The sequence below is a fragment of the Micropterus dolomieu genome, linkage group LG11, assembly GCF_021292245.1.
Source record: "Micropterus dolomieu isolate WLL.071019.BEF.003 ecotype Adirondacks linkage group LG11, ASM2129224v1, whole genome shotgun sequence".
Taxonomy (NCBI): domain Eukaryota; kingdom Metazoa; phylum Chordata; class Actinopteri; order Centrarchiformes; family Centrarchidae; genus Micropterus; species Micropterus dolomieu.
The window spans coordinates 10,332,234-10,359,924 of record NC_060160.1 but is presented as its reverse complement, the minus strand read 5'-3'; the positions used below and the strand labels follow the sequence as shown (position 1 = coordinate 10,359,924).

Sequence of the window (27,691 nt, the reverse complement as noted above, 5' to 3'; positions counted from 1 at the left end):
ACTACAAGCCATAATGATCCTGCAAGTGGTGTTTTTTAGGATGGGCTTCTTTATTTTGTCATATATGGAATAGTATAACATTACTGCCACTTACAGGAGTACAAGCTGGATATTTCAACCAAATATCTGTTACTTTTATCTGTCAATGTGTACTTATGATGGCTTGCTCACTACTTTTTATGTTATTGTGACAGTAAATTTATTCTCCCTTTATTCTCCTTGTGTGTGATATTTTTTCTTGAAAACACATATGTAGAGATTGTGGATGTGTGTGTTTAGATATACATAGGTCTAAAATTTAAAAAAAGTAAGTGAGGACTTGGAGTACAGCAGGTTTTTATTAGAAAACAATGAACACAAAATTAAGAGCATTGGTACAAAAACGCAAATGACAATCGAATTAGCATAATGCAAATATTCTTATTAATGGTGCTTCAATATTTATCCATAAATGCATTGTCTAACAGATAAAGGTTCACTTCAACAATAGGAATTTTCTCCTTGTCTATCAGTTTACTTTCAAGTCTTTCAAGTTCTCAGAATTATTGTCAAAACTGAGATCATGTTAAGGCAACTCAAAACCTTGACTAAAGTCTAAACCTGCAATCAAACTGCATTCGGGTACATCTTCTGTGAATCTCTTATCTGTCACCACCACTGACCAATGAACACTAATCTATCTAATGCATGTCAGTGCAACACATTATCATAACTGCAGGTGCATTCATATTGTCTGTTTAGGTTACATGTGAAACTTGTGCATTTCCTCCCAACTCCTGCTTAAAGTGAATAGAGACATACAGTACATCAAGTAGTTTTCGGCTTGGCAAAGGCAAAATCCAAAAAAACTGCTAAACCCCGTCACCACAAGATAATCGATGGTTTCATTAAGGACGGAAACCTCACTGGATTTTAACCAAACTAGACTTTTCCGGGCCTCTGATGACGGTCCCTTTGCTAATGAGAGGTGAATCTATGTGCTGTAAAAGGCAGTATCCCTTGCTGTCCATCCTGTAAAAGTGTCTCAGACTTGACAAAGGTTGTAGGATCCCACAGGTTTCTCAAGCACGTTGTCTCCATCCACCTCAAAGACATAATCGCAGCGGTGTGCAATGAGAGGAGCATCTGACAGTGCCACGCTCTGATTACCAAAGGAGATTACTGTGTCTCTCTGTAGGGAAGAAATCACCAACAGTAGCCTACAGTTAGTCAAGATAGTAAAAGTAGTTCTGAAAGGTTAAAAAGGCTATAATAGAGTTAAAAAGTCTTGTTTTCCCATAGTGGCTTAATATTCAATCAAGTTTTTAATGCTTTGAAATCCTCTCACGTGCATATGCACTTTGACTTGAACAAATAGAAATTGTCCTCCTTACCCGTTGGGGGCCTCCTCCATTACTGGCAGCAGCAGAGGTAGTAGCTGCAGCAGCGGCTGCTTTCTCAAAGTCCTTCTTACATAAATGAGCCATAATCCCAGCAGCTAAGGCATCACCAAGAACATTAATCATCGTCCGGAACCGATCACTGAGAATGAGACGGAATAAATTATTTACACATTGTTCAAACAGCCCCTATAAGACCAACTGATGCTCCATAAAGTATGATAATTTTTGGTGGGACTCACAGAACCCAATCGATGGCCACAATCAGGGAGATGTCAGCAGGCGGTAACCCCACAGAGGTCAGGACAATCACCATGGTAACCAGACCGGCTTGAGGGATCCCAGCTGCCCCGATGCTGGCTGCTGTTGCTGTTATACTGATGAGAAAAGAGACAGGATCTTAGAGGTGTGAAATAAATCTACTCGTCACGAGAGGATAATGAGCTCAGTGGTTGCTCTCACCTAATTGTGACCAGCTGGCCAAAGTCCAAGTCATACTCATTGACCTGGGCAATAAATATGGCCGCCACTGCCTCGTACAGGGCTGTCCCATCCATGTTGATGGTAGCTCCCACTGGCAGCACGAAGCGAGCGATCTGCCGGTCCACTCCACAGTTCTCCAGGAGACACTTCATCGTGATTGGCAATGTGGCTGAACTGCAGAGGAACAGAAGGTCAGGGTACTCAGTGTGCTTCAGTCCCAAATATGACCATTTAAAACTGGTAGGATGTCCCCACAGGACATATTTTTAAGATTAAATAAGAGATAGCCAAGACGCTGTGATCTACCTGGCAGGGATAAAGAAAAATTATAAACCTGTCTCCTCTTACCTGGATGATGTGGCCAGTGCAATGACAAGAGCCTGCAGCAGCCCTCTGATAAATGGGAAGGGGTTTTTGCGAGTGAAGAAGTAGAAGAAGCTAGGAAGCAGGATGAGGCCGTGCACAAATAAACCAGACAGGACTGTGAGGAAGTACATCCCCAGCTTCTCTCCCAGGTGGGCCGGGTCATGCATATCCAGGATCTTCCCTGCCACGAGGAACACAATGCCGAAGGGGAAGTACCTACATAGGGGAGCGGAGAGGGAGAAGATCATGATCATGGATGTTGTTGTGAAAGTGTTGATTGCACACTTCACCATTTGGCTCAGCATGTGTATGTACAGCAACAAAAATAGACTCAGGAGGAAATGAGCTGTATCAGGCTTAAATACGGAGCTTCACTCCACAATATGAAAGACATTGTGTAATTAGACTTTGATGCAGTAGGTTTATTCATACACTATATTTCCAGAAACATATATGGACTCTGACAGCATATTTTTGTGCAGTTTTTCCTAGGTTGGTTTAGACCTCTTAGTGACAATAAAGGGAAATGTCCAACAGAAACTCCACCCCCCAAAATTTTAAATGTGCCGGTGTATAGAACTCCCCCCTCCCACTGCCCCCTCCCCCTATCAGCACTAACTGATCAGCTGGGACAATGTTGTGTGGTAAGGTCCACACCACTTTTGTTGTTTTGCATTGACAGAGCCAGGTCTGTGTGGGAAAACCAGATTTTTTTAAGAGCACATACAACACAGAGAGCGAGCAAACCTAAATATTCACTAAATTCAACAAAAATTTTACTGGATTACAATCACTTACTATCCCTTCAAAAGCCCTCTTGAACATCTGACCAATATGTATGTCTTTATTGTACATGTTTCACCTTTTTAGTATGAGCATGTAAAAAATAAAATCTGTCTGACCTCAACCCCAGCACCTTTGGGATTAATTGGAATGCAGACTGTTAGCCTTATCTGGTCTTATTGGCCAGCATCATTGTTGGACCTCACTAATGCTCTTGTGGCTCAGTGTGAGCAAATCCCTTCAGCCAGGCTCCAGGAGCGCTGAGGCTGTTACAGCAGCAGATTAATGCCTGTGACTTTGGAATGGCGATGTTCAAAAATCACATAGGCCTATGGGTGTAACAGTTTGGGGGACACAGTGTTGTCTCAAGTGTCCACCATCCCAACCAATTGTATTTATTATTGTATTCTATTATTGTATTATTATTTATTTGTATTTATATATGAAAGTGCCTCTTTGCTCCATTCACACAAATGTTAATCCCAGTTGCCTCATAAGCACCCGTGAGGAGCAGAAAAGGACACCGCCACTTCCCTGAGTTGCTGCGTGAGATTTATTTTTAGATGTAATCTGGTTCTGCTGTGCTAACTGTGTAGTCTGTTGTTGTGCGTGACAACAGCGTAGGAGTGCAATCTTACCACATGGCAGCGTTAATGATCTTCATGACGCATTCATTAATGCACTGGCACACATTGACCAGTGGCGCTCCACGTTCTCCCATCTTCCCAAGCAGCAGACCTGAGCGCAGACAGTACATTCACATGTGTTTTTGGTACCACTGTCTTACAAGTTAACACTGATAAAGGGTTCATAATTCGTACCTAATTACTTAAATAATGGTTACTAGATCCTTCACTAATGCAAGTCTTCTTGATTAACTAAAGAACCAAAAAGAAATTAGTAACATGATTAAACTTAAATAAATAAGGGTTAGGGTTTTGAGATGTTTACTGTGATAAAATGAGCTGCGTGATTGTCTTACCCATGGTGGCAGAGAAGATGACAATCCCAAGTACGTTCATGCCCTTGCTGGTACTGGGGGCAATTTTATACTTGATGTCAGGAGCAGGGGTGATCTCCAGGAAGACTGGGTGGCCTAGCTTAGGGTTGTGGTAGTCGGGCATGACATATACATAGTTTGCCTGAGACTCTTTTACATCAGAGTTTTGTATAATAGGTACCAGGTCGGTTCGGTACTGCAGTAGGGTGAAAGAGAACAAACACACACAGATTTGTTAATATGTGGATACTGAAGAGTGAATGAAAGAACATTATTGCACAAGCCATTGTGAGTTTCCTCCTTTTGTCCACTCACCTGCTGAAAAGTTGCTTCGATTAGATTTGACGGGATCATGTTCCTGTAAAAGACAATATACAGACAAATATATCAGATCATGTCTGTAATTAAAGATATCATTCAACCTGTTGCTTTTGTATTCTTTTCATTTAATTTTGCAAATAATTAACAATTTCCATGGAGTCCACGGCTGTTTTACTGTACTTGTAAAGAGCTGAAGACTTTTGTGGTTCATTCTTAATCTTTGAAACAGCAGGGGAGAAAACAATATAACCACAAGGTTCATTTAGTATGAGGGCCCAGTTTCTTTTCTCAACTGTTGTTGTCTTTGGATCTTGTGTAACAAGGAGGAAACACAAGATAATTGTGCCTTTAAATGCCAAAGCAGTTACAGCGTGTTGATGTTCAAATGCAAGGATTTAGAATTATCTTGGTGAAATCATTTACACTGAGGTACAAGATTCAAGAGAAATGTTGGTGAATTTCAGACCAACCATCCATTTGTAAGAAATATAATGACTTGTTATGTACTTACTTAGTCTTACTTGCTATAAGTCTGTATTATTGTCTGCTTGTGGATGGATAATATTAGTTGAGGTAATACTGTAATGACACTGGCAGTTGCCAGTGGTGAAGTGTACATTTACTGAAGTTCTGCACAAATTCAAAGTGCTTGTCTGAATATTTCTATTTCACTTCATTGTCCTATTCCACTTCATCAAATCACCTGACAACACATGAAGCTAAAGTAGCTCCAGTAAAATGAGAGAGAGGCCTTCACATGTACAGCCAGCATCATGAACTGGGACAGTATTTATACAGCATGCGTCATTGACACTAAAGTCAGACACAAAGCTTGTCAAAGACATAAGAGGACTGAAATGTACACTTGGCTTTTTGGCTTACAGCAAAAGATACACTCCGGCCACAGCTTACAAAAATAATCAGGTTTAAGAAGAAGGAATTAGCTGATCTCCGTCATGAATGGCGCTCCAGTAAGCCCGAGCACGCAGACGAGACCGCAGGCTCTATCTTAGAAAGAGTAACATTGCCTAAAGACTTTCTGAGAAAGTGAAGGCTTAACAGATCACAATTAAGTGTTTCCCTATTCTTAGCCAACCGGCTGCGTAAAAGAGTGACCCTGCAACTAGGACATTTCCTCTTTAATTTAATGCTGAATTGCCTGGCAAAAAGACTTTTAGGTGTATATTGTGATTGGTTTTATCATATGTAAGCACTGATTCAAATGTGCTTAATTTGATTTATTTTATTGTTTGTTTCCTTGGTGTTCACTAAATGTTAGATGAAACCACATTTTTTAGGAAGGCTTACATGCAAAGGATTTCATGATTTCTGTCTTTCCCACGTTTTGTTGTGAAAAGTATTAGCTCCCAGGATCAAACTAGTGTCTTGAGATCTGGCGATTACAGGAGCTTCCTGCTCCCAAGGAAGCACAGGCATGTCATAAGGGCTGAACTGGATCTTACTGGATTTAATTGATCCGTACTGATATTTCCGAAGTTTTTCACACATATTAACGAGTATTACACATCAAATCCTCCTCCTAGAAAACAACACGACTCTACGGATGGCAATGTAAATCTGTAAGTTGACCGCTTTGGTCCAAACTGAAATATCTCAACATCTGTTTGATGGATTTCCATGAATTTTGGTATACATATTTATAGTGCAAAGTGGAAAAATCCCAGAGAGTAAGTAAAACATTTTGACTTATCCAGTAATATATATCAACATCTGCTAGAAGGACTGGCACCGAAACTTATGTAGACCTTCATTGGTTCTCAGATGATGAATCTGATTTTCGTCATCTTCCTGACTTTTACCCTTTTAATGCTGTCATGGCAAGCATGTTAGCATGTTGAAATTAGCATTTAGCTCAAAGCATTGCTTAAGGTGAGCCTTACAGAGCTGCTAACATTACTGTAAATATTATGGAAGGAAGAATTTTATTGTCAGAGGTCCTGTCAGAGGTCAGACAGAGAGCAGCATGCGGAGTATAGGGACCCAGCATCCTTGCTCAAGGGCACTTCAGTAAGGTAGATTTTTGAATCACAGCGTCCCCATCACTATGTTTAGGGCCTACTTTGTCAAAGGGTGATAGTGCTTGTATATATTAACCTGATAAGGTCCAGCAGAGCATCAGCGGAGGTCATAACAGGCCCTGAACTTGTATGGTGGCCCTCTTTCTCTGAGCCCGTGCCCGGGTGGATGATGAGCACAAACACGATGCCGACGATGACAGCGATGAAGGTCGTCCACAGGTAGTAGGTAATGGTCAGAACTCCCAGCCGACCACTTGCCTTCGTGTCCATGGCGGACAGGCCAGACATAAGACTGGATGTGAAAACAGGAGGTGTCTGATTTACTCTGGCTTAAACAGTGAACAGTTGTTTAACGCATCTCAAAACAATGAATTAAAGAGTTGTATAATTTAGTTTCAATGTATCTTTCTTAAGAGAAAACATTGGGATTCAGTGACTTGTTAAATCAAGCAAGTTCATTAGTTCAAAGAGAGGTAGGCAGCGATGATGTGGAAACATTTTTCCCATGACAAAATTCTAAGTCAGCATTTTGTTTGAATGCTGCATTAATCTTTGTGCACCACCAGCATTGCGCAGACTTCTCACTTCATACTTATATTTCTTCTTTGATGCATTGCTCAATAAAACAATCAGCTTACACTAAAATCCAGGTCTCGCTCTTTTAGTGATGAAGGCTTCCATTAAGACATGCAAGTAAAAACTTTTCATCCAGAATTCCAGGTGACAGGATGTGAACAATTACTGCAATTATTGTGTGTGGGAAGTTTTGTGTTGCCAATGCTTAATGTTACAGTTGAAATAACATCAATATGTTTATTTGTTGGTATATTAGGGGTCTTCTCTGACCAGTAACAGTGAGACCCAAAGAAGCCTCTTTAAGTATCTTCAACCAAGTCCAGTTACCCTTGATTTTACCCACCTTGGATATCTATGACCCGGATGACTGAGAATCTTCAAATACATATTTACTATAGCAGCTTCCACTGCATTTGACCTGAGTCTGGACTAACACGGGTGAGGACTTTTCTTACCTGGAGGTGATGAGTGGAAGGATCAACATCTTTAACATCCGCATCAACAGTTCTCCAGGGAAGGAGAAGTAGATCTTAGCCTGAGTGTGAAAGATAAACATATTATGATTTATGCCACCCACAGACTTGCAGCCCTGTAAAACGCTCCCTTTAAAAGTTCTTATTTTACTACAGATTTGGATTCAGCACTTGGACGAGAAGTGTTTTGCAAATACATTTACCTCTGATATTATGAAATCTCATTATCAAGTACAACTAACTGTTGCTCGTTTTGACCAAATTAGTTTTGCTTACGTTGAAAAAACAATGCTCTGTTAATTCTTTTTGTCAAAATTTATCACATTTTTAAAATGCTTTATTTGTCTCATTTGAGTGTAACTCATATGTTAAGATCTTGACAGTAGCTCAATTATGGGCATATGTTTTTGTTAACCTTTAAATTGCTTTTTTTATGCCAATATCTTTCTTTGTGAATGTGTTAACTGATTTTAACTTCTTTTATTTATTTGCTTTTTTTTTCTTCGCAGATGATAATGCTGATGGGAGTAATGAATAAGCTCATGCCAGCACACATTTAACCAAAACGACATACAATTGCTATAGATGTCAGAGGTCGCACGCCTCTGGAGCAACTAGTGGTTAAGTGTCTTGCTCAGGGACACATTGGTGAACCCGGGTCTCTCACACCAAAGGCATAGTCTTATCCACTGCGCCATCATCACCCCAACGGTTACATTGCCGACACTAATCACTGATTCAGCCTCTGCCAAAACACATAAGCTACTTGATCCATTTAGAGCATCTTACATCACAGTAACGTAAAGTCAGGAGAACAAGCAACCTCAAAACAGATATTTTAACATGTCTAAATAATTTTCTGCGTACTGGAGAAAAAAATTTAATGAGAGAAATTTATCATGAAATGACAACAAAACACATTTAAAAGATTTTTATCAAACAGTTGACTGAATTTGTGGCCACCAGTGGAAACAAACTGTAAACAAAACACTGACTTCACCTTTTCAGTTGATACTGTATGGCAAACTTGTTAGAAAATAGTTGCAGTTACTGAGGAACATTCATTCATCTGGAGTTATGTTTCTGTCCACCTGTTTAATGTAAATTCAGTCTCTTTTAGCTCTGTTTTGGTCTCCACCAGCAGCTGAGGGCAAAATCACTCTTATCTTCTACTTAGCTGCCAAATGCTGCATTATAATCACCAGCTAGAATATAATGGTGTCTGTCAGTATACAGTGGCAGTTTCCAGAACCTTTTTTTGGTTAGAACATCTGCGGCTAAAAACGTTGTTATGAGACTGGTGAGAGTGAACCAAGGTTGTAAATCCAAAACAATAAGGTAAAAGATGCGTTAAAACTTAATGCTGAGGGGAAACTTCAGTCGGGTGACAATTCATTGTGGTATCTAATGATCCAATATTGATATACAAATATTGACTGTAGCTGCAGTTCTTCTGACACCCTGTTGTACCTGCCACCTGCTTCTGTCCTCACTATGATATAACTGGCTTTAACTGCAGCATCAGTGCACGGAAGAACTGAACAGGACAAATTGGCTGTCAACCATCATGGATGTTGAGTTAATTTGCTCACAATGTTAAAAATCACACCACATTTTTTCAAGGTAATATAATGGAAGCCTGTAAGACATAAAGCCAGTCCCATTGCCACCTGTTCCATTTCTACACACACATACCTGTGTGGACAGGTTGAGCGACCTGAGGATGAATCCAAGCACACAGCCCGTTATTACAGCAATGACAGAGAGTGTCAGCAGGCCATTCCTCTTGCAGTAGTCCTTTATGTACGCTCTGACTTTTGACGACAACATACTCTTCAACAACTTCTTCAACCCCTCCATGATAATTCAGGCTCAGTCCGTAACCCAGAAAGACCCCCCTCCCCCCTGAGTTATTACAGATATCCAAATCTCCTGATGAGTGAAGTCGATCAATATGTATCCTACGAGATCTGAGGCGGAGAACAGCCAGTTAGACTGATCCAGTGCGGGTCCTGTCTCACAATGAGGAGCTCATCCAGTCTGAGAGAAGAAGTGTTGACTGTTAACTGATTCCTGGTACAGCATTGCTTAAAAGGATTATCCCTACCCCTTGCTAACAGAGGCTCCTCGACAGCAACTCAGGCTTGGATAAAGACTAGACTTCAGCACTGATTGGCTCCCCCGTTTGTAGCTCATTATGACTTATTACTACCTCCTCAAAGTCATCCCATTGATGAAACAGGTGTTTGAACTTTGCATAGGGCTAACATATATGTTCTTTACATTCTCAAATCAATCATCTTTTGGGTTCATTTTCTAATTAGATGACACTCATGAGACAAAAGTTATTGAAAGGAAATGTAAATAAGAGTAATCTAAACAAGATAAAAGCATTGCATTAAATGTTCATTATCATTCATTATATGCTTACCCTGGGCCATGTGGCAACAGGCTAAGCGAGTCCTAACAGCAATCTTTTCCAGCTCCTCCATATGAGATATATAATCTCTCCACTGTGCTCTGGGTCTACCCCGGGGTCTCCTACCAGTTTGGAAGGCTCCCATCCTGTTTAAATGACCACTGATATAATTGTTCCTTTCTAAGGACAGTAAGTGGATCTTGATATCACTATGTTTAAGTGAACGAGTTGCACTGTAGAGGCAGGATTATCAGAGGGCAGAGGCCAAAGGTAAGACACCAGCATTAGTCCTCAATGTTCAGGACATGCCTGAACTTACAGTGACATTAGGCTTTGTCAACTGTGCAGCCCTTAACAGAAATCAAGGCATGCCATTGTTATCAGCCGTCCTGGTAACACTAGTGTGCTGTTTGCTTGTTTTGTTAATTCTTGCAGTTGACCTACGTCTGCTGACGTCACACCGTCCATGCTGACCCGGGAACAGATCCAAATTTGACTACGTCCTTTCCACAACATCAGCCTGTGTCACCTGTAACCAATCCAATAACATCTAATCCTTGTCTTGGACAGCGCATGCAGCAAGATCAATGAATGGTACAAAAGGACACACGCACTTACAAAGATTTGTCTCTGTTTCTTTGTAAACATTTATACTTTGAGTCCTAAGATTAACAAATGATGCAAATTTAAACTTAACTTAATTCTAAATTTACTGTCGTACCAGAGCTGTCACCAATGTTTTGTATTCCCCATTCAGAAAAGAAATTTGGGTGTCACTACAGAAAGAGTTTACGGAAAAATGTATATCAGTAAAACTGATCTTCTGGGCTCCATGGTTATCTGAACCAAATTTCATAGCGTTCCTTCAATAGGTTATTAAGCCATTTCACTTAAAACCAAAAATGATAGCCTGCTGGTGGTGCAAGCAGTGCTACTGAGTGAATGAACCTGATAACCTGGTATTTGCTATGTTGACTTGACAGTCCTGCAAAATTATATTACAGTATGGATTTTCTTCTAAAATGTAATGGAATAGAAAAAGAATGTAGAAGAAAATGAAAACACTTGAGCAGTTACAAGTGCCTCAAAAATGCACAGCACTTAAATGGTTTTAGATCTTCTATTTTTGGTCAGTGGTCTCTGTCAGAGTCTTTTCCTTTTCAGCAGCTGCACTCGGTTCCTGCTGTAACAGCTCAGTGTCTCTAAAGTCTGACTGAGGGAGGTTTTTGTACGACTACAAATCACTGTGTGAACACTAGGCCAACGTGCACACTCTTACAGTAATAAACTGCTGCATCTTCAGCCTGAACTCCACTGATGGTCAAAGTGAAGTCAGTCTGCCACAAAACCGAGCTGGTGTTCCTGATTCACGTGAGCTAACAGATTTTATTAGGAGTTTTGGAGTCTGTCCAAACTTCTGTTGATACCAGTGCAGACAATTAAGAGTAGGGCATATCAAACAAGTGGGTTGGTTTTACAGGTGAGAGTGACAGTGGATCCTGGAGTAGATGTCACTACTGGAGGCTGAGTCACAGTCACCTGACCGCTGCATCCTGCACACAAAAACAAATCATTCATTTATCAGCAGAAAGAAATGAGAGAAAAGGCAACACATCGTGTCTGAAATGTTGCTGAGTGAATGAACCTGATAATCCTCTCTGTGGAAATTGAAAAGCTTTGATCATGTAAATATTAATGTATCCCTGTATTTTTTGATACCAATGGCATATGTATATGGAAGAGCGTCTGTTAGCTTGTTTTAGTTTTATGTAGGTTCTTTGTGGTTCTGTTTGATGACTCTTCTGTTGTGTTCACTGGACCAGTTATCCTCATCGTTACATCTCTTCACCAACCCTCTGCACCTGCAGCAGGCCGTTTTCACTTCAGTCAAACTGAAGGAGGTTTTGGAACAGCTCTAAATCACTGTGTGAACACTCCACCACCATGGTCGCCCAGACAGTAGTAATCTCCAACATCTTCAGCCTGAACTGCACTGATGGTCAGAGTGTAGTCAGAACCAGATCTACTGCCACTGAATCGAGATGGGGTTCCAGAGAAGAGAGTTGATGTATCGTATATAAGGAGTTTTGGTGCCTGTCCAGGTTTCAGAAGGTACCAACTGAGATCAGCACCAATATCTGAACTCCCTGTTGCGCTTATGGTCATAGTCCCTCCAAGACTAACAGACTTAGATTTTTCAGTCTGAGTCACAAATTTGTTGGCAGAAGAAAAGAAAATTTCCCTTGAGAAAAAATCTTTGACAACCAACAACATGGAGCAGCAGTTTAAATTAGAATAGTAAGAAGTAGACAAAAAAAAGCAAACTGGAAGCAAGCATGAAAAGAACAGACAGAAATTTCAACACATATACAATACTCCTTAAAAGTCAGATACACTTTCAAGATCTCTCACCCTGACTCAGAAAACCCAACACGACAAGCGGAGTTATTGCCAACATCATCCTGATGCAGTTTTCAGTGTGAGTACATGAAAACAGTTCAGACTCTCTGTGACAGAAGAACTTAAACTCTGAGGAGCAGTGATGCATAAAAGTCATGCAAAATATATTTAAGTAGGCAAACACACACACGCAGATGTGAGGTGGAGTGAGAATTCTTCATCTTGGAGAGCATTTAGCCATTTAAAGCCCATCTACAACATTTTGACTCAGTGTTTTTTATTTGTCATCTCTTTGTTGCAAACGCTGTCCATTTTACATTGTCAAGTGACTTTGTCCTCATGACCAGCTCTATAGCAAATGTCCTTGTGCCAGGTTGTCCTTGAAAATAAGAAGCTGTTCTAAAGTGTCCTGCCTGTTAAATAAAGGTTTAATTAAAAAAAATGGATCAAGATTGAACTCACTATGAACTTATTTTTGAACTGATTTCTTTCTTTATTAATTTCCTTTACATTTATGTCCTAAATTTCCAGATCCATGTGTTGCACTTAGGATAATGGGATTCAAACCCATCTGACCTCAGTGTATTTATTTTCGAGCTGGCTCAGTGTTTCAGTTAACCATCTCATCTACCATCGATCTTTCTCATCACTTTTAAAGGCAACATCAACACATGATTCCTCTTAAAACAAAGTTTTAAAACGTTGAATAATAAGTTTTTTTGTTTGGTGTTCAACATCTTAGACAGCCACTAAATGAATGTGATTCTGTTTGGGTTGTTGCTTTGTGGTAATGCAATGGGTTTGTATAAATTTCAATGAGATAATATAATGTGCTGATCTGCAGAAACATGTGTCCATTCTTGAAATTATTATGTTGTTGAGTGATGTTTACATATTAAAGCTTATAGAAATGCTTGTCAACATTTAAGGAAATACACACTGAGAATTAAATGAATGACACCACTCTCATGTCTTAAGGTAACTGTGAAGTTAAAGCCAGTAGCCACTTAGCTTATAAAATGGAAGCAAAGGGACAATCCTGTCTCTGTAAGGAAATGTGCCAATCATCACTTCTAAAACTCAGTCTTAGATTACTAGAATATCAGAAATATAAATCTTTTTTGATTTTTGTCTTTGGCTGGCTGTATAGCTTCATGTGTAACAAAGTGAATAAACATACTGGGTTTGGGTTTCTGAAGTTTTCAGATTATTTTTTTTTACTTCCCCTGATATTTATGTCAGTGAAAAATAAACATCATGTGATGTTGGTTGTCATAATAATGTTTTTTCACACATGTTGTCTGTGAAGAGAATTACGGAATATGTAATTTGAGCTTGGTGAGGTTACTGTCAGCTCTGTATTCAGTGGTCTGTGTCAGAGTCTCTTCCTCTTCAGCAGCTGCAGTCGGTTCCTGCTGTAACAGCTCAGTGTCTCTGCAGTCTGACTGAGGGAGGTTTCTGTACGACTGTAAATCAATGTGTGAACACATCAGCACTGTTTATGTAGTGTACACTCTTACAGTAATAAACTGCTGCATCTTCAGCCTGAACTCCACTGATGGTCAAAGTGAAGTCAGAGCTGCTTCCACTGCCACTAAACCGAGCTGGTGTTCCCGAGTGACTAATGCTGACAAGTCTTATTAGGAGCTTTGGAGGCTGTCCAGATTTCTGTTGATACCAGAACATACATTTACCATCACCACCACACCTTGCAACAGCTTGGTTGGTTTTACAGGTGAGAGTGACAGTGGATCCTGGAGTAGATGTCACTACTGGAGGCTGAGTCACAGTCACCTGACCTCTGCATCCTGCACACAAAAACAAATCATTCATTTATCAGCAGAAAGAAATGAGAGAAAAGGCAACACATCATGTCTGAAATGTTGCTGAGTGAATGAACCTGTAAAACAGCAGCAGGCCAGCGTCCACATGAGGAGGGTGATGAGAGTCATGGTGGTTGTGGTTTCTGCTGTGTTGACTGACAGATCTGAGTCCTGCAGTGTTGAACTCAAAGGACTATAAACCTTCTCAGTTCACTGGAGGATCAGCTGACGATGCAAAGCCTCCTCTCTATGGAAATGATTTCTCTGCTCTCAACAGACTGAAGGCAACGTGGGACACAAAATCAGGAGAAGTTCTGCTTGGATTTACACCATCTATGATTTTAATGGAACAGAAGAAAATATTTATATTAGAAGTGCAGTTCGTGACTCTCTGATAAATGACTTGTTTTTGTCTGCAGGATGCAACTGTCAGGTGACTGTATATACGTATATATAAAAAAAAAAATAAGAGGAGGTTATATACAGTACATATAGATAAAATCATTTTGATTTTTAAAATGACGAATAAATGGGAAATGTTTGCTTCCGCAGATAGAGACACTGTAAAAAGATTTCAAACTTTTTCAAACTTTTTTTCAATATCAGTAGCTATAGTCCAGTAAGAAATTATCTTTCCCAGGTACTCATAAAGTGACTGAATGAATTGATAAGAATATACATTTAAAACGGTATATGGAAGTTTGTTTCAGTTTTTCAGTCATTACAGTCTCTTCACCAACCCTCTGCACCAGCAGCAGGCCGTTTTCACTTCAGTCAAACTGAAGGAGGTTTTTGTACGGCTCTAAATCACTGTGTGAACACTCCACCACCATGGTAGCCCAATCATCTCCAGCATCTTCAGCCTGAACCTCTCTAATGGTCAGAGTGTAGTCAGAACCAGAAAGTCAAATACATTTACAGGGCACACCTGTTCTTGTGAAACTGAAAGGGAGAGATTAGGTGGAGTAAGTATAGACTACATCTCCCTGTGGACTGATTAAGCATGTGTGGAAACGTTTGGCTTTCTCTTCCTCTCTGCTGTAATACCTTTGTGGTCATGAATAGATACATGCTGCCCTTTGCTGGTACTCCAGCTTCACAACAACTTTATATTGACATGAGATGGATTTTGTATTTTATTTCCATGATCATGTACATCAATCTCTTAATCCAGATGCTTCAGCTGAGATATAAAGAAAAATAAAACTAAACATTCAAACATAGGCCATGAATGATACTTAACCTCAGTGTTAGCAGACTTTTATTTTCAGAAATGAAGACTTCTTTCCCTAATAGGTTACCTGTAGAATTCATAGGCCTTCGTGTGTTATTTGCAGCAGAGTAGGCCTACATTATTTACTTTTTTAAGCCTTTATCAAATTAAATAATTTTTTTTCATTGTAGTTTCAGTCATTTCTTCAATTATTTTACGAATTGTTGGTTCATTTATGAATTTTACACAATATATTCCATGATGATTTATTTCATAATGTCTTGTTTATTTATTCAATGTTAAACACTTTGCGAAAACTGAATAGGTTACTGTGACATAGTGTAAGCGTTTTGAGTGGCTGGAACTATGTAAGTGCAAACCAATTAACATTCATTTACAGAGAACAGAGTTAAAGCCTCACTGGGGTCATTTTTTCATTTCCAGTTTGAAGATGATAATACAACACGTTTGTAGAAGTCAGGCACAAATCCAAGTTTACATAACAAAATTACAAAACTGATTGTCTGCTTTTAAATTTTGTACAAGTTTTACTGTAGATAAATAACATTTCAGTTCTGCTTAATAAGAGTTTGTAAAGTATTTTTATTTTAAAGCATAAGTACTGTAAGTTCCAGATATTTTTATTTTACGCAACATCTAGCAAATGTAACTTTTAGTAAATGTTGAATAAGAAGGAGATCAAGTTCAGTGTTTGTATGTTGTTGATAATGTTTTATCAAGCAAGTCTGATCTCACAATGTGAGACAAAACTTTGCAAAAATCAATATTCATTAAATATTCATAAGATTAACAGAAACTGAAAATGATAAAATAATAGTTAATTTTCATGATAACTAAGTAATTTATTTTTTTTAAATCTTATGTGAATTCCTATTAAACACAAATAGGATTTCATCAGTAAATGCAGCTTATCCTTGTTTCATGGTTCATTAATTTTACTGTAATGTAATGAAAAAGAAGTGAAAGAGACAGATGATAAAGTTTTAACTGTATTTGCTCAGTGAGCTGTGAGGCCAGTCTGAATGACCAGAGCCCGGTCACTCAAACCCTGGACCCTGACCGCTGCTCTGAGGAGAAACAAAAGCACTGAATCACTACGCAGTCTAATTTTGCCTATCAAAATAAATCAAACCTGTTGACATGCTTTACTGCCATTCTGCTTTTCATGTTTTTTTTCTGCTTATCTTTTCTTCCAAATTTTACATTATTACAGTTGCATGCTGTATTCTTTGTGGTTTTGTGACACTCATGCAATCATGTTATATTTGGTAGAAATTTTATATGTCATTTCTTTTATTCCTATTTGTTTGTGTGAAAGAATATTGTTATGGCAGAAAACTGTGTCTTCTTACATTTAATCTTTTATGTATGATCTTTTTATATTATTTTCATTACTATTATCTTTATGGCTTATAGATATATATGTATTGTGTTTTTCCTTCTTCTATACTCCTTATTAGTCCGTTCACTTTTACTAGGGTTTATGACAGAGCTGTGAGATTGTTTTGGTGTTTTCCCCCTCTTGTTGTTCTTCTCCTCTCCTGGAATGTTCATTCTAGAGAGAGGATCTCTGTTCCCCAAAACATAGAAACCTAGACTGTGTAAATGATTATGCATCTCTTTGCTCGGGACCAGATGTTTGTGACTGTCCTAGGAGACAGAACCTCTGGTCTGGCTGATTTGTGTTATAGTAATTCTCTGTTTATTCTCTTTTGTTAAATAAATTCCTCAAAGACAACGGTTTGTTGTAACTCAAGTATTTGTTCAACCCTTCACCAGAAATATAATTTCCACAACAAATATCACAATATCACAACAAATGAATCATTGCTGGGTTTGGTTACACAACTGCAGGCGTTTTATTCTTGGAGGGACAAATGCCAACTGTCATGTTCATGTAAAATTTTCACTTCAGCTTTGACTTCAACTGATGAACTTCAACATTATAACGTGCTAGGAGAGAGTCTTCATGGAAATCTAGGTGTGGGAAAAGTATGTAAGCAATTAAAACATGCAGTGCCAAAACAGAGAACAAAAATATTTGAGAATATTAATATTATTACTTTATTTTTATTATACATTATATAAAAGTATCACAAGAAAAAGATTTTATTGCGGAGAGCAATCATTTGTAGATATTTAAATTATACGTTAATTGTAAGAATGATCTAATATTCATTTTCTATGTTTTGTTGTGGTAAAAGTACATGAAACATGCCAAAATAAAAAATAAGAACACCACATCAACAATTTTATTTACGAAAACGAACAGTAACATTCTTAAGAAAAACACAAAATATAAGACTTGTAGAGGTAATTCTGTTTGTCTGACTGATTTCAGAATTAAGGAAATTAAAAGTATTTTTCAATGAATAAAAGTATTGCAAGTGAATTTTGAAGAATAATCCCTAACAGAGATTTAAATTATACATTTATTGTAAGAATTATTTTAATGTTGTAAATTTTCCATGTTCTGGCATGTAGAGAGAGCAGTCATTTAAATTTAAGAATCCATTAAATAAAAAAAGGGGTAAATGAGAATTAGATGCGCTAAAAAGCTAGCTTTATGCATTGTTTAAATGAAATAAATATCTAAGCAGGTTGAAGAATTGTGCAATTATTTTCGAGTAATACTTCTTACCGGGTTGATCTCACTGCATTAACTCAATATACTGTGTTGATAGAAAACCACAAAATATCTGGGTTTATTGGACAGTTTGTGAGTTTCTCTGAGATCTTACTTCGTAAAGCAACTACTTGTAAGGTAAATGTCTTGGAGAAACTACCCCAGATGGAGAACTGAAATGTCTAATAGAATATATTTCCGGTTCTTTGAATGTCTACTCAGGACAAGTGAATGTACTTTGTTAACTTTCACCTCTGAAACTACAGTGGGATTATCAGTGAAGCAGTCGTCCATGTAAGAGTCTGCTGCAGAAGCTCACAGCCGCAAACGTCTCGGGTAACGTATGTAGCGTCTCGGGTTACATATGTAACCCTTGTTACCCGAGAAGGGGAACGAGACACTGCGTCGGTGACGACACTATGGGAACGCCTCTGGGCGTAGCAGGGCTGAAATCATGAATGAAACTACTCCAATCCTATTGGCGTTGCTAGAACAGCGTGTGACGGCGTAACTGGAGGCGTATATAAGCACGCCGGCACACCGGACACATTAGCTCTTTATGAAGCAAGGCACTACCTACCATGGCGGGCCCTCCAGGAGCGATATTATGTCCGAGAACCACACTTGGGCCGGCCAAAACGGGACTACTAGCAGTGGTCCCGCTCCAGAAAAGCATACAGATGCCGCCTCGGCCACGTCTGCACCATGGCACCCAGCCCTAGCGGGGCTGGGGGAAAGAGGGAGAACCACAGTGGACAGTGCGTAGTCTCTTGAGATGCAAACAGGTCCACGTCTATAGGGTCGAACCTTTCGCACAATAACTCCACCACCTCGGGGTGGAGTCTCCATTCCCTGGGCCTCAGCCCCTGTCTCGACAGCAGGTCTGCTCACTGATTCTGGGTCCCCGGGATATATGTCGCTCTGAGAGACAGCAGTCTCTGCTGGGACCAAAGTAGGATCTGATGTGCCAGCTTGCATAATGGACTCGAACACAGACCCCCCTGGTGATTCAAATAGGCCACCACCGCCGTGTTGAAAACTCCTCAGAGCTCTGAAAACCACCAACATTTCCAGGCAATTTATGTGCCAAGAGAAGTGATGCTCCTGCCAGGAGCCTCTCGCAAAGCAGCCGTCCATGACTGCGCCCCACCCCGTGAGTGAGGCGCCTGTCGAAATAATTGTCCTGCGACATGACACTCCCAACACGGGACCCTGGGACAGGAACCAAGGTTTCCTCCATACTGACAGGGAGCGAAGGCACCTGCTCATAACCCGTATCAGACGGAACAGATTTCCCCTGGGGGGGGTTCCCTTGGATTTTAACCACCACTGCAGGGCTCTCATGTGCAGTAGGCCAGATGGGATTATGTCACCATGAGACCCAACACCCTCTGAAAGTGTTTCACAGTGATGGTGCAGCCTAGCTTCACTCTGGTCACTGAGGACAAAATGGACCCGACGCGTGCAGGCGACAGGTGGGCCTGCATCATCGTTTAGTCCCACACCACCCCTAGGAACGCGCCCCCGAAGGTGAACATCAGGAACTTCCTGTGAGAGGGACAGATGGAGATGTGGAAATATGCGTCTCGCAGATCTATCGTGACAAACCAATCCTCGGATTGGATGTGGTTGACGATGGCGGGGATGGTGAGCATCTTGAACCTGAATCTCCTCAGAGATCGGTTCAGGGACTGCAGATCTAAAATCGGACGCAATCCTCCGTCCTTTTTGGGTACTATGAAGTACCGGCTGTAGAACCCGGACTCCCTGACTGGCGGGGAAAGTTCTATGGACCCTTTCTCCAGCAGAGAGCAAGCTTCTTGTCCCAACACCTGGCTCTGCTCCGAGTGCACCGCAGTCCAGACCACCCCGTTGAATCTGGGGGGGCAGACCTGGAACTGCAGCCTGTAGCCATCCACTACCGGCCGTCTCTTTGTGACTCGGAGTGACAAATCCATAGCTCTGCGGAGCTCAGCGATGTCCTCCTCAGAGGGACCCCCTCCCGAGTCCATGTCCTTCAGCAGGTCGGCCTGGTATGCCTGCAAAACCGCCATTGTGTGCCCAGCCCTGCCCGCCGCCATGTACGCCTTGCCTACCAGAGCAGACCAGGCTTGGTGGGCGGTGCCGGCTCTTTAAGGGATGACGCAAGACAGGGCGAGAGATAGCTGGCCAAAGCATCCTCAACCCGGGGCATCATCCCATAGCCGAAACCCTTAACCCCGCGATGTCGCTGTAAACCCGGAGCGGGGGAGTAGTCAGACGTGCTGAGAAGGGCTTGCCCCAGGATTTGCACAACTCGTCATGCAAATCCGGGAAAAAAGGCAGAGACCGGCGCAGAGACCGGCACGGAGACCGGCGCGGAGACCGGCGCAGAGGCAGCGCGTGGCGCCACAGGAAGCGTTCATCCAGCTTACTGGCAGCCTGTGTGACTGGAACAGCCTGCGACCAATCGAGCTGGAGCTTGCCCACTGCCCGTGTCACCACCTCCAAGAGCTCATCATAGCTGGACGCTGACTGATGACGTTGATCCGGCTCCCGAAAGTCTTCCTCCTCCATAATGCTGAGCATATCCAGCTCCTCAGAACCGGACAGCCACAGCCTCTTCGGGCTCACACTTCGAGCGGGAGAAGAAAAGCGGGCTCCTGAACGGGGAAGAGGGGAGTCGGAGCCAATGGGAAAAAGCCTAGGCAGTCCCGATGCCCTCGGAGATGTCACGCTGGGAGCCCCATGACCAAAACCGCCGCGCCGCCTCAGCGACTGCCGGGCCTGAGCCACGGGGAGAGCGCATCCGGCCGTCTTTGGAAAAGAGAGCCGCACGGGACCTCAGTACCAATGACCAATGGCCGCAAGCATGGGCATGCGGCATCCCCAGACAGGAAACACACAGGGCCTGAGTGTCCCTAGCCGTGATGTAGCGCGGGCATAGAAAAACACACTGCCTGAACTGCTCACCAGGAATCTCCTCTGCTTCTCCTTCCAGGTAAGAAAACTTCCTTTTGTGGTTGCTTTTTTTTTCTGAGTAGTCTCGAACATGCCAGGAGTGCCTGCTGAATAGAAAAAAGCTAATGTGTCCGGTGTGCCGGCGTGTTTATATACGCCTCCAGTAATGCCGTCACACGCTACCGTTCTAGCAACGCCAATAGGATTGGAGTAGTTTCAGTCACGATTTCAGCCCTGCCACGCCCAGAGGCGTTCCCATAGTGTCGTCACCGACGCAGTTCAAGTTCCCTCGAAGGGGAACTGTATGCGGTCTGACTGAGGGAGGTTTTTGTACAACTCTGTATCACTGTGAGACCCACTAGTATACGCTCCCATACAGTAATAATTTCCTGCATCTTCTGATTGTCAGAGTGAATTCAGGTTCAGATCCACTGCTGCTGAAATAACTTGGAGTACCAGATTCACGTCTACTTATTTTATAAAACAGCAGTTTGGGAGGCTGTCCAGGTTTCTGCAGGTACCAACTGAGATCATCATCAACTCCTTTGCTGGCTGTGCAGCTCAGAGAGACCGTCTGTCCAAGACTAGCAGACTTTGATATGGGAGATGGATGGACTGGCACCTGAATCTGGAAATTACAAAAAGCCCAGATTTCAAAATAACAGTGATCAGGCCATAAAAGAAACACACTACTTCTCACCTTGAAGTCCAAACAGCAGTGTGGTCAGCAGTGGAATCACTAACATCATCATCATGATTAATCTCACTGTCAGAGAGACTGCACAGACGTCACTCAGTGATTCATCTGAAACTGGTCCAGGAGCAGTGATGCACAGCAGTCATTCAAAACACCACCTTCATACAAATAGCTTTGTTTTTATAATGAGAGAAAACATTTGTTTACATCACTTGCAGGTCAAATCTGTTCCTGCTGCACATTCACACAAACATTCTTGGCTTTGTTTTAATATTGATCTTTACACGACCAGGTTCCATTAGGTAGTTAGTATAATTTCACATTTATCTTATTAAACTTCAGTCGTATGGTTTTAAACATTTCTGTCCACCATAGCAGGATTAATCTAATACATCAATGACTTTATCATCGTGTTATAATACATAAGTTTCCCTCATATCAATGGAGCTGCTCTGTGGAACATTATACACAGCTCAGTGTGGAACTCAAAGTGAATTTTATTAAATAAATAGAAAAGATATTATGTTCATAATAATATTTCATAATGGTGTGGAATGTTTCAATCATTTCTTCAAGTCGGAAGACTAGAGAGATGCTGTACAAGTGCAAACCATCAACCAATTAAAATTCAGTTACAGGAAAAAAAGAGTTGAAGCCCCAAGGGTCAGTTTGTTACCATCCGTTTGAAGATGACAATAAAACGTGTCTGGAGGTCAGGCACAAAACAATTCAGCCTTAGAGCAGAGAGGAGCAGGGAAGAAAATATCAGCTGTTCTTGGCTACACGAGAGTATAGATTCAGGCTGGGAGGCACTTAAAGAGGTAAAACGTTCAAGTCAAACACCAGATATGATGCTATACTATGCTTTATAATAATGGTTACTATGTTCTGGTTATTCTTGTATCTTCTTCGAATTAACAACCATTATAGTTTACAGGCTTGTATCCAATCCAGTCAAATCCAACTTTATTTTTTAAACTGCTGTACATTGACATGAAACAATACATAGACTAATACAACACCAACAAAACAGCAACATACAGCTGTCATCCAGGATTAAAAGCCAAGGAGTGAAAATGAGGTTAAAGTTGCGATTTAAAAACTGCAAGGACGGGGGCCAGTCTGACATGAAGAGGCAATTCATTCCACAGTCTCGGTGCTGTGACTGAGAAAGCTTGACGCCCTCTGTTCTTGAGCCGTGTTTTAGGGACAACAAGAAGTGACTGGTTTGCTGACCTTAATGACCTTGAAGGAGCAAGCGGCTTCAATAGATCAGGCGTGTACAATACAATAATTACAATAATCAAGGTGTGTTGTGATAAATATAAACCCTCTCAAAGCTACAACAAACTTAACATGAGGTTGCAAAGTGCCCAGGTCTATTTGAGAGACATCAGAGGCGCCACTGGGTCTAAATATCATGACCTAATGTTTACTCTTGTTGAAGTTTAAAAAATGTAAGGCCATCCAGGCTTTAATATCATTAAAACAGTCAACCAATCTTTTTAAAGAGCTACCCTCATTTCTTTTAATGGGCAGGTAGATTTGTGAATCATCTGCGTAAAAATGGAAGCCCAAGTTATGTTGTTTTAAGATTGATCTAAGGGGAAGCAAATAGAGTGAGAAAAAAATTGGCCTGAGAATTGAACCCTGGGGAACTCTACAGGTGAGGGACATAGAAGGTGAAATAGAGCCACCAAATCTGACAAGTATGACCTAAACCATTTTAAGGCAGTGCCCGTAATCCCCACGTTATGCTCGAGGTGAGAAATAAGGACGCTGTGGTCAACTGTGTCAAATGCTGCTGTAAGATCTAAAGATGGTACGTACATCAGAGCAAGTGTGAGATTTGTTTCAACCAAAGTTGGTCAAAATATTCCCTACAGCACTGGCAAGAACATGTTACCAAAGTATTCTGTTGAGCAACGTGAGACAGAAAAAATTTTGAAGTAGTAATGCAAAGACATGACCAAGTTATTCTGGTAATCTGATATCAAATTATCATTTTGAACATTTTGTTGTCTTCTAGTTAGTTTTGTTTTTAAGTTTGGTAAAATGATGGTTGCATCAGGAAGTCCAGGAGTGCTGCACTTTAAAAATGTTAAAAATAATACTTTATAAACGTTTGTGCTTGGTGAGGTTACTGTCAGCTCTGTGTTCAGTGATCTGTGTCAGAGTCTCTTCCTCTTCAGCAGCTGCAGTCGGTTCCTGCTGTAACAGCTCAGTGTCTCTGCAGTCTGACTGAGGGAGGTTTCTGTACAACTATAAATCACTGTGTGAACACTGGGCCACTGTGTACACTCTTACAGTAATAAACTGCTGCATCTTCAGCCTGAACTCCACTGATGGTCAAAGTGAAGTCAGAGCTGCTTCCACTGCCACTAAACCGAGCTGGTGTTCCCGAGTGCCTTATGCTGACATGTCTTATCAAGAGCTTTGGAGGCTGTCCAGATTTCTGTTGATACCAGAACATACATTCACCATCACCACAGGTTCCAACAGCTTGGTTGGTTTTACAGTTGAGAGTGACAGTGGATCCTGGAGTAGATGTCACTACTGGAGGCTGAGTCACAGTCACCTGACCGCTGCATCCTGCACACAAAAACAAATCATTCATTTATCAGCAGAAAGAAATGAGAGAAAAGGCAACACATCATGTCTGAAATGTTGCTGAGTGAATGAACCTGTAAAACAGCAGCAGGCCAGCGTCCACATGAGGAGGGTGATGAGAGTCATGGTGGTTATGGTTTCTGCTGTGTTGACTGACAGATCTGAGTCCTGCACTGTTGAACTCACAGCAATATATACCTTCTCAGTTCACTGGAGAATCAGCTGATGATGCAAAGCCTCCTCTCTATGGAAATGATTTCTCTGCTCTCAACAGACTGAAGGCAACGTGGGACACAAAATCAGGAGGAAAACAGCCTGGATTTAAACCATCTATGATCTTAATGGAACAGAAGAAAATATTTATATTAGAAATGCAGTTGATGATTTAAGGATGAGTTTGTGTCCACTGTAGTTGGTGATGATGTCTGTTTGTCTGCTTGTAATTATGTTTAGGTTTTACTGTAAATAAATAACATATTTCAGTTCAGCTTAATATAAGTTTGGAAATATTATTATGTAAAAGTATCATGTTCATTTAATTGTGTATCAACTAATATAAATATGTGAAACAAATGACTTTGTTTCAAGGAGACTGTAATGGTTTCTCTGCCAGGTGTTGAAAAGTAATGCAAACTAAATTTAATTATACCACAGATTGAATCCATATCAGTAAAAAAACTTAGTTGATTCAATGAACTATATGTTTTTCTGTGTTATTAGAAAAAGCAGAGAGTTTGTTCAGTCTATAGATGCTTGTTCATAGTGCAGGAGGTTTTTGTACGGCCACTTAATGAGTTTGTATCACTGTGGTGGACTTTTTATTTTATAGAAGCAAATACTTTTATCAAATGTTGAATTAGACACTAAACAAGTTCATTGTTTGTGTTTTGATTATTATTTTGATTGATTTTATCAAACAAGGCTGATCTCACAAACTGAGAAGACGTTTGTCTGGCCAGCGGGGGCTTCCCCTCAGCCTGGAGGCTGGGCTAAAACTCCTCAGGGGTGTCACACAGCCTGGAGGGATGGAGCAACACCCTGAGCCTCCCTGCAGACTAGTGGAGGAAGGCAGCCTCAGTGAGCTGTGAGGCCAGTCTGAATGGCCAGAGACCTGTCGCTCAAACCCTGGACCATGACCGCTGCTCAGTGTAGAGCTTCAGCAACACTTCCTGTCTGGAAATGATACTGCTTCTTTGATACAGATCTTGATGAAGCTACAGATCTCCTCTGTTCACATATATGTTCACATCTATATATCTCCGTTTCCAGAGTCAGAAAACGGGCAGGAAACATCACTGCAGATCCATCTCACCCCGGGCACAACCTGTTCCAGCTCCTCCTCTCTGGTAGGTGCTACAGAGCACTGTACACTAAAACCAACAGACACAGAAGCAGTTTCTTCCCACCAGCCATCACTCTGATGAACAGCTGATTTCTGACTCACAGTGTCAGGAACAATTCCTGTGCAAAAACCCAGTAACTCTGTCTCTAATCAGCACCTGTTTACTGGTTACCACTTATTATTTATTTATTCACCATTCTCTATTTCAGTGCTGTTCATACTATGTCATATTGTGTATACTGTATACCAATACACCTACCTCAAGTCATAAGGTCATAGGTCTTGTTTATTTTTTCCAGCATCCTTTGCACTATTCTCCATCACACTGTGTACATGTGTACATGTAGGCATGTATGTGTACCTGTATATCATATCCACCTTCAACATGTACATAATGAGAATAATAGTTTACTCTTGCATCCTTTGCACTCTGATCACTGCACTATTTGTCAATATGTCTATATTGTTTTGTTCATAGTGTGTATTTTAGTGTTGTTTATACTGTAGTTTGTGTCTGATTTTATTTTATTATTATTATTTTTATTATTATTATTATTATTATTATTATTATTATTATATTATTGTATGAGTAAGCACATCATGAGCAATGTATGATCCTGAGTCAAATTCCTCGTATGTGTACACATACCTGGCAATAAAGCTGATTCTGATTCTGATATTTCTGCAAGTTTCACAGCTTCTACTCAGTGTTTTAGTGTGCATGTTGCTTATACTATATAATACTGCTCTTCTGCATATTCTTCTTTACGTTCATTACTTTTCAAATTTAACAGAATTGTATTAGTTTTACTTAAACTATTCATTCATCAAAAATGTGGCACGAACATTAAACCATCATTCAATAAAACTATGGATTATAATTAGTCAATGTCTTTGTTTCTTTTCTGATAGTACAGGATATCTGGATTATATTACTTTGTGACAATTTTTCTTTGGAAACAAAGAATATATGTTTAAGACTGCACATGGAAGTGATATTTAACAATGTTAGATAGTGTTAAGTTGTTGGTTAGTTGTTATAAATCTCTCACCCTGACTCAGGAAACCCAAGAACACAAGCAGAGTTATTAGCAACATCATCCTGATGCAGTTTTCAGTGTGAGTGCATGAAAACATTTCAGACTCTCTGTGACATGAGAGCTTAAATTCTGAGGAGCAGTGATGCATAGAAGTCATGCAAAATACATTTACAGGGCACAACTGTCCTTGTGAAACTGAAAATGAGAGAGGAGGTGAAGTAATTATAGGCTACATCTCCCTGTGGACTAATTAAGCATGTATGGATACTTCTTGTCATAGTGGAAAAACTTGAGGACTCAAAGGCAGACTCGGAACAGTTCGAAGGGGTAACAAAGGGGTTTTATTGAAAGGTGCAACGGAGGACTGGGTGGTTGGCTCCAACAGGGCAGAATGGAGAACACAGAGGAGGGGAGTTAGCCCAGGCAAGATAGGAGCAGAGCGGGGTGTGGCGTTCAGCAGGTTTCCCAGAGGTAGTGTGATCCTGGGCACAGAGAAAAACAGGTTAATCCAGGGAGACAGAAATTACAGGGAATCTTACAGGAGAAGATAGTTGGCCTTGATGCATGTACCACATGTGGTTAACTGACGATCTGGCGAAGAATGTGAGGAGGACTGGGGTTGAAATACTGCAGGAGCTTGATTAGTGGAATGAGAACCAGGTGCGCTGCTGGAGCCAGCGAGTGTAGCCACGCCCAGACAGACACAGACAGGGAGGACAGACAGAAAACACAGGGAAGGGGGGAACAAAAGAACACAAGGTAGTGGGGAGATTCTGTAGCACCACAACACTTCTGGCTTTCTGTTCCTCTCTGCTGTAAGGCCTTTGTGTTCATAAATAGGTACCGGCTGCCCTCTGCTGGCACTCCAGCTTCACAACAACTTTATATTGACATTGGATTTGTATTTTAGTTCAATGATCATGTAGATCAATATCTTAACCCAGATGCTTCAGCTGGGATATAAAGAAAAAAATTCTAACAGAGGCCATGAATGAAACTTAACCTCAGTGTTAGCAGGCTTTTATTTTCAGAAATTAAGACTTCTATAGGTTCCTGTTAGCATTCATAGGCCTTTGTGTGTCATTTGCAGCAGAGTAGGCCTACATTACATTTTTAAGCCTTTATCAAACGAACGATTCC

General features: G+C 40.8%; 2 protein-coding genes across 3 annotated transcripts in view; both read right to left on the bottom strand.

Moving 5' to 3' along the window:
* The window catches only part of LOC123979475 (immunoglobulin lambda-1 light chain-like), a 40,868-nt gene extending 28,522 nt beyond the window's left edge, over window positions 1-12,346 (bottom strand). Inside the window, 2 exon segments of the mRNA XM_046063410.1 lie at window positions 11,773-12,094; window positions 12,252-12,346. Of these exon segments, the coding sequence (XP_045919366.1) occupies window positions 11,773-12,094; window positions 12,252-12,300 (371 nt within the window). The 5' untranslated portion in view covers window positions 12,301-12,346.
* Window positions 460-9,280, bottom strand: slc1a8b (solute carrier family 1 member 8b). 2 transcript variants are annotated; one of them, XM_046063394.1, is made up of 11 exons: window positions 9,116-9,280; window positions 7,403-7,482; window positions 6,448-6,663; window positions 4,327-4,369; window positions 3,994-4,207; window positions 3,650-3,749; window positions 2,211-2,444; window positions 1,842-2,036; window positions 1,622-1,756; window positions 1,374-1,521; window positions 460-1,171 (listed from the first exon to the last, which is right to left on the bottom strand). In XM_046063394.1, exons 1-11 carry the CDS (start codon window positions 9,278-9,280, stop codon window positions 1,025-1,027), a joined length of 1,677 nt encoding a protein of 558 aa, XP_045919350.1. In that variant the 3' UTR covers window positions 460-1,024. The 2 variants fall into 2 exon arrangements, with proteins under 2 accessions (XP_045919350.1, XP_045919351.1); XM_046063395.1 differs by having other exon boundaries at window positions 1,404-1,521.
* Window positions 12,347-27,691: the final 15,345 nt, after the last annotated feature.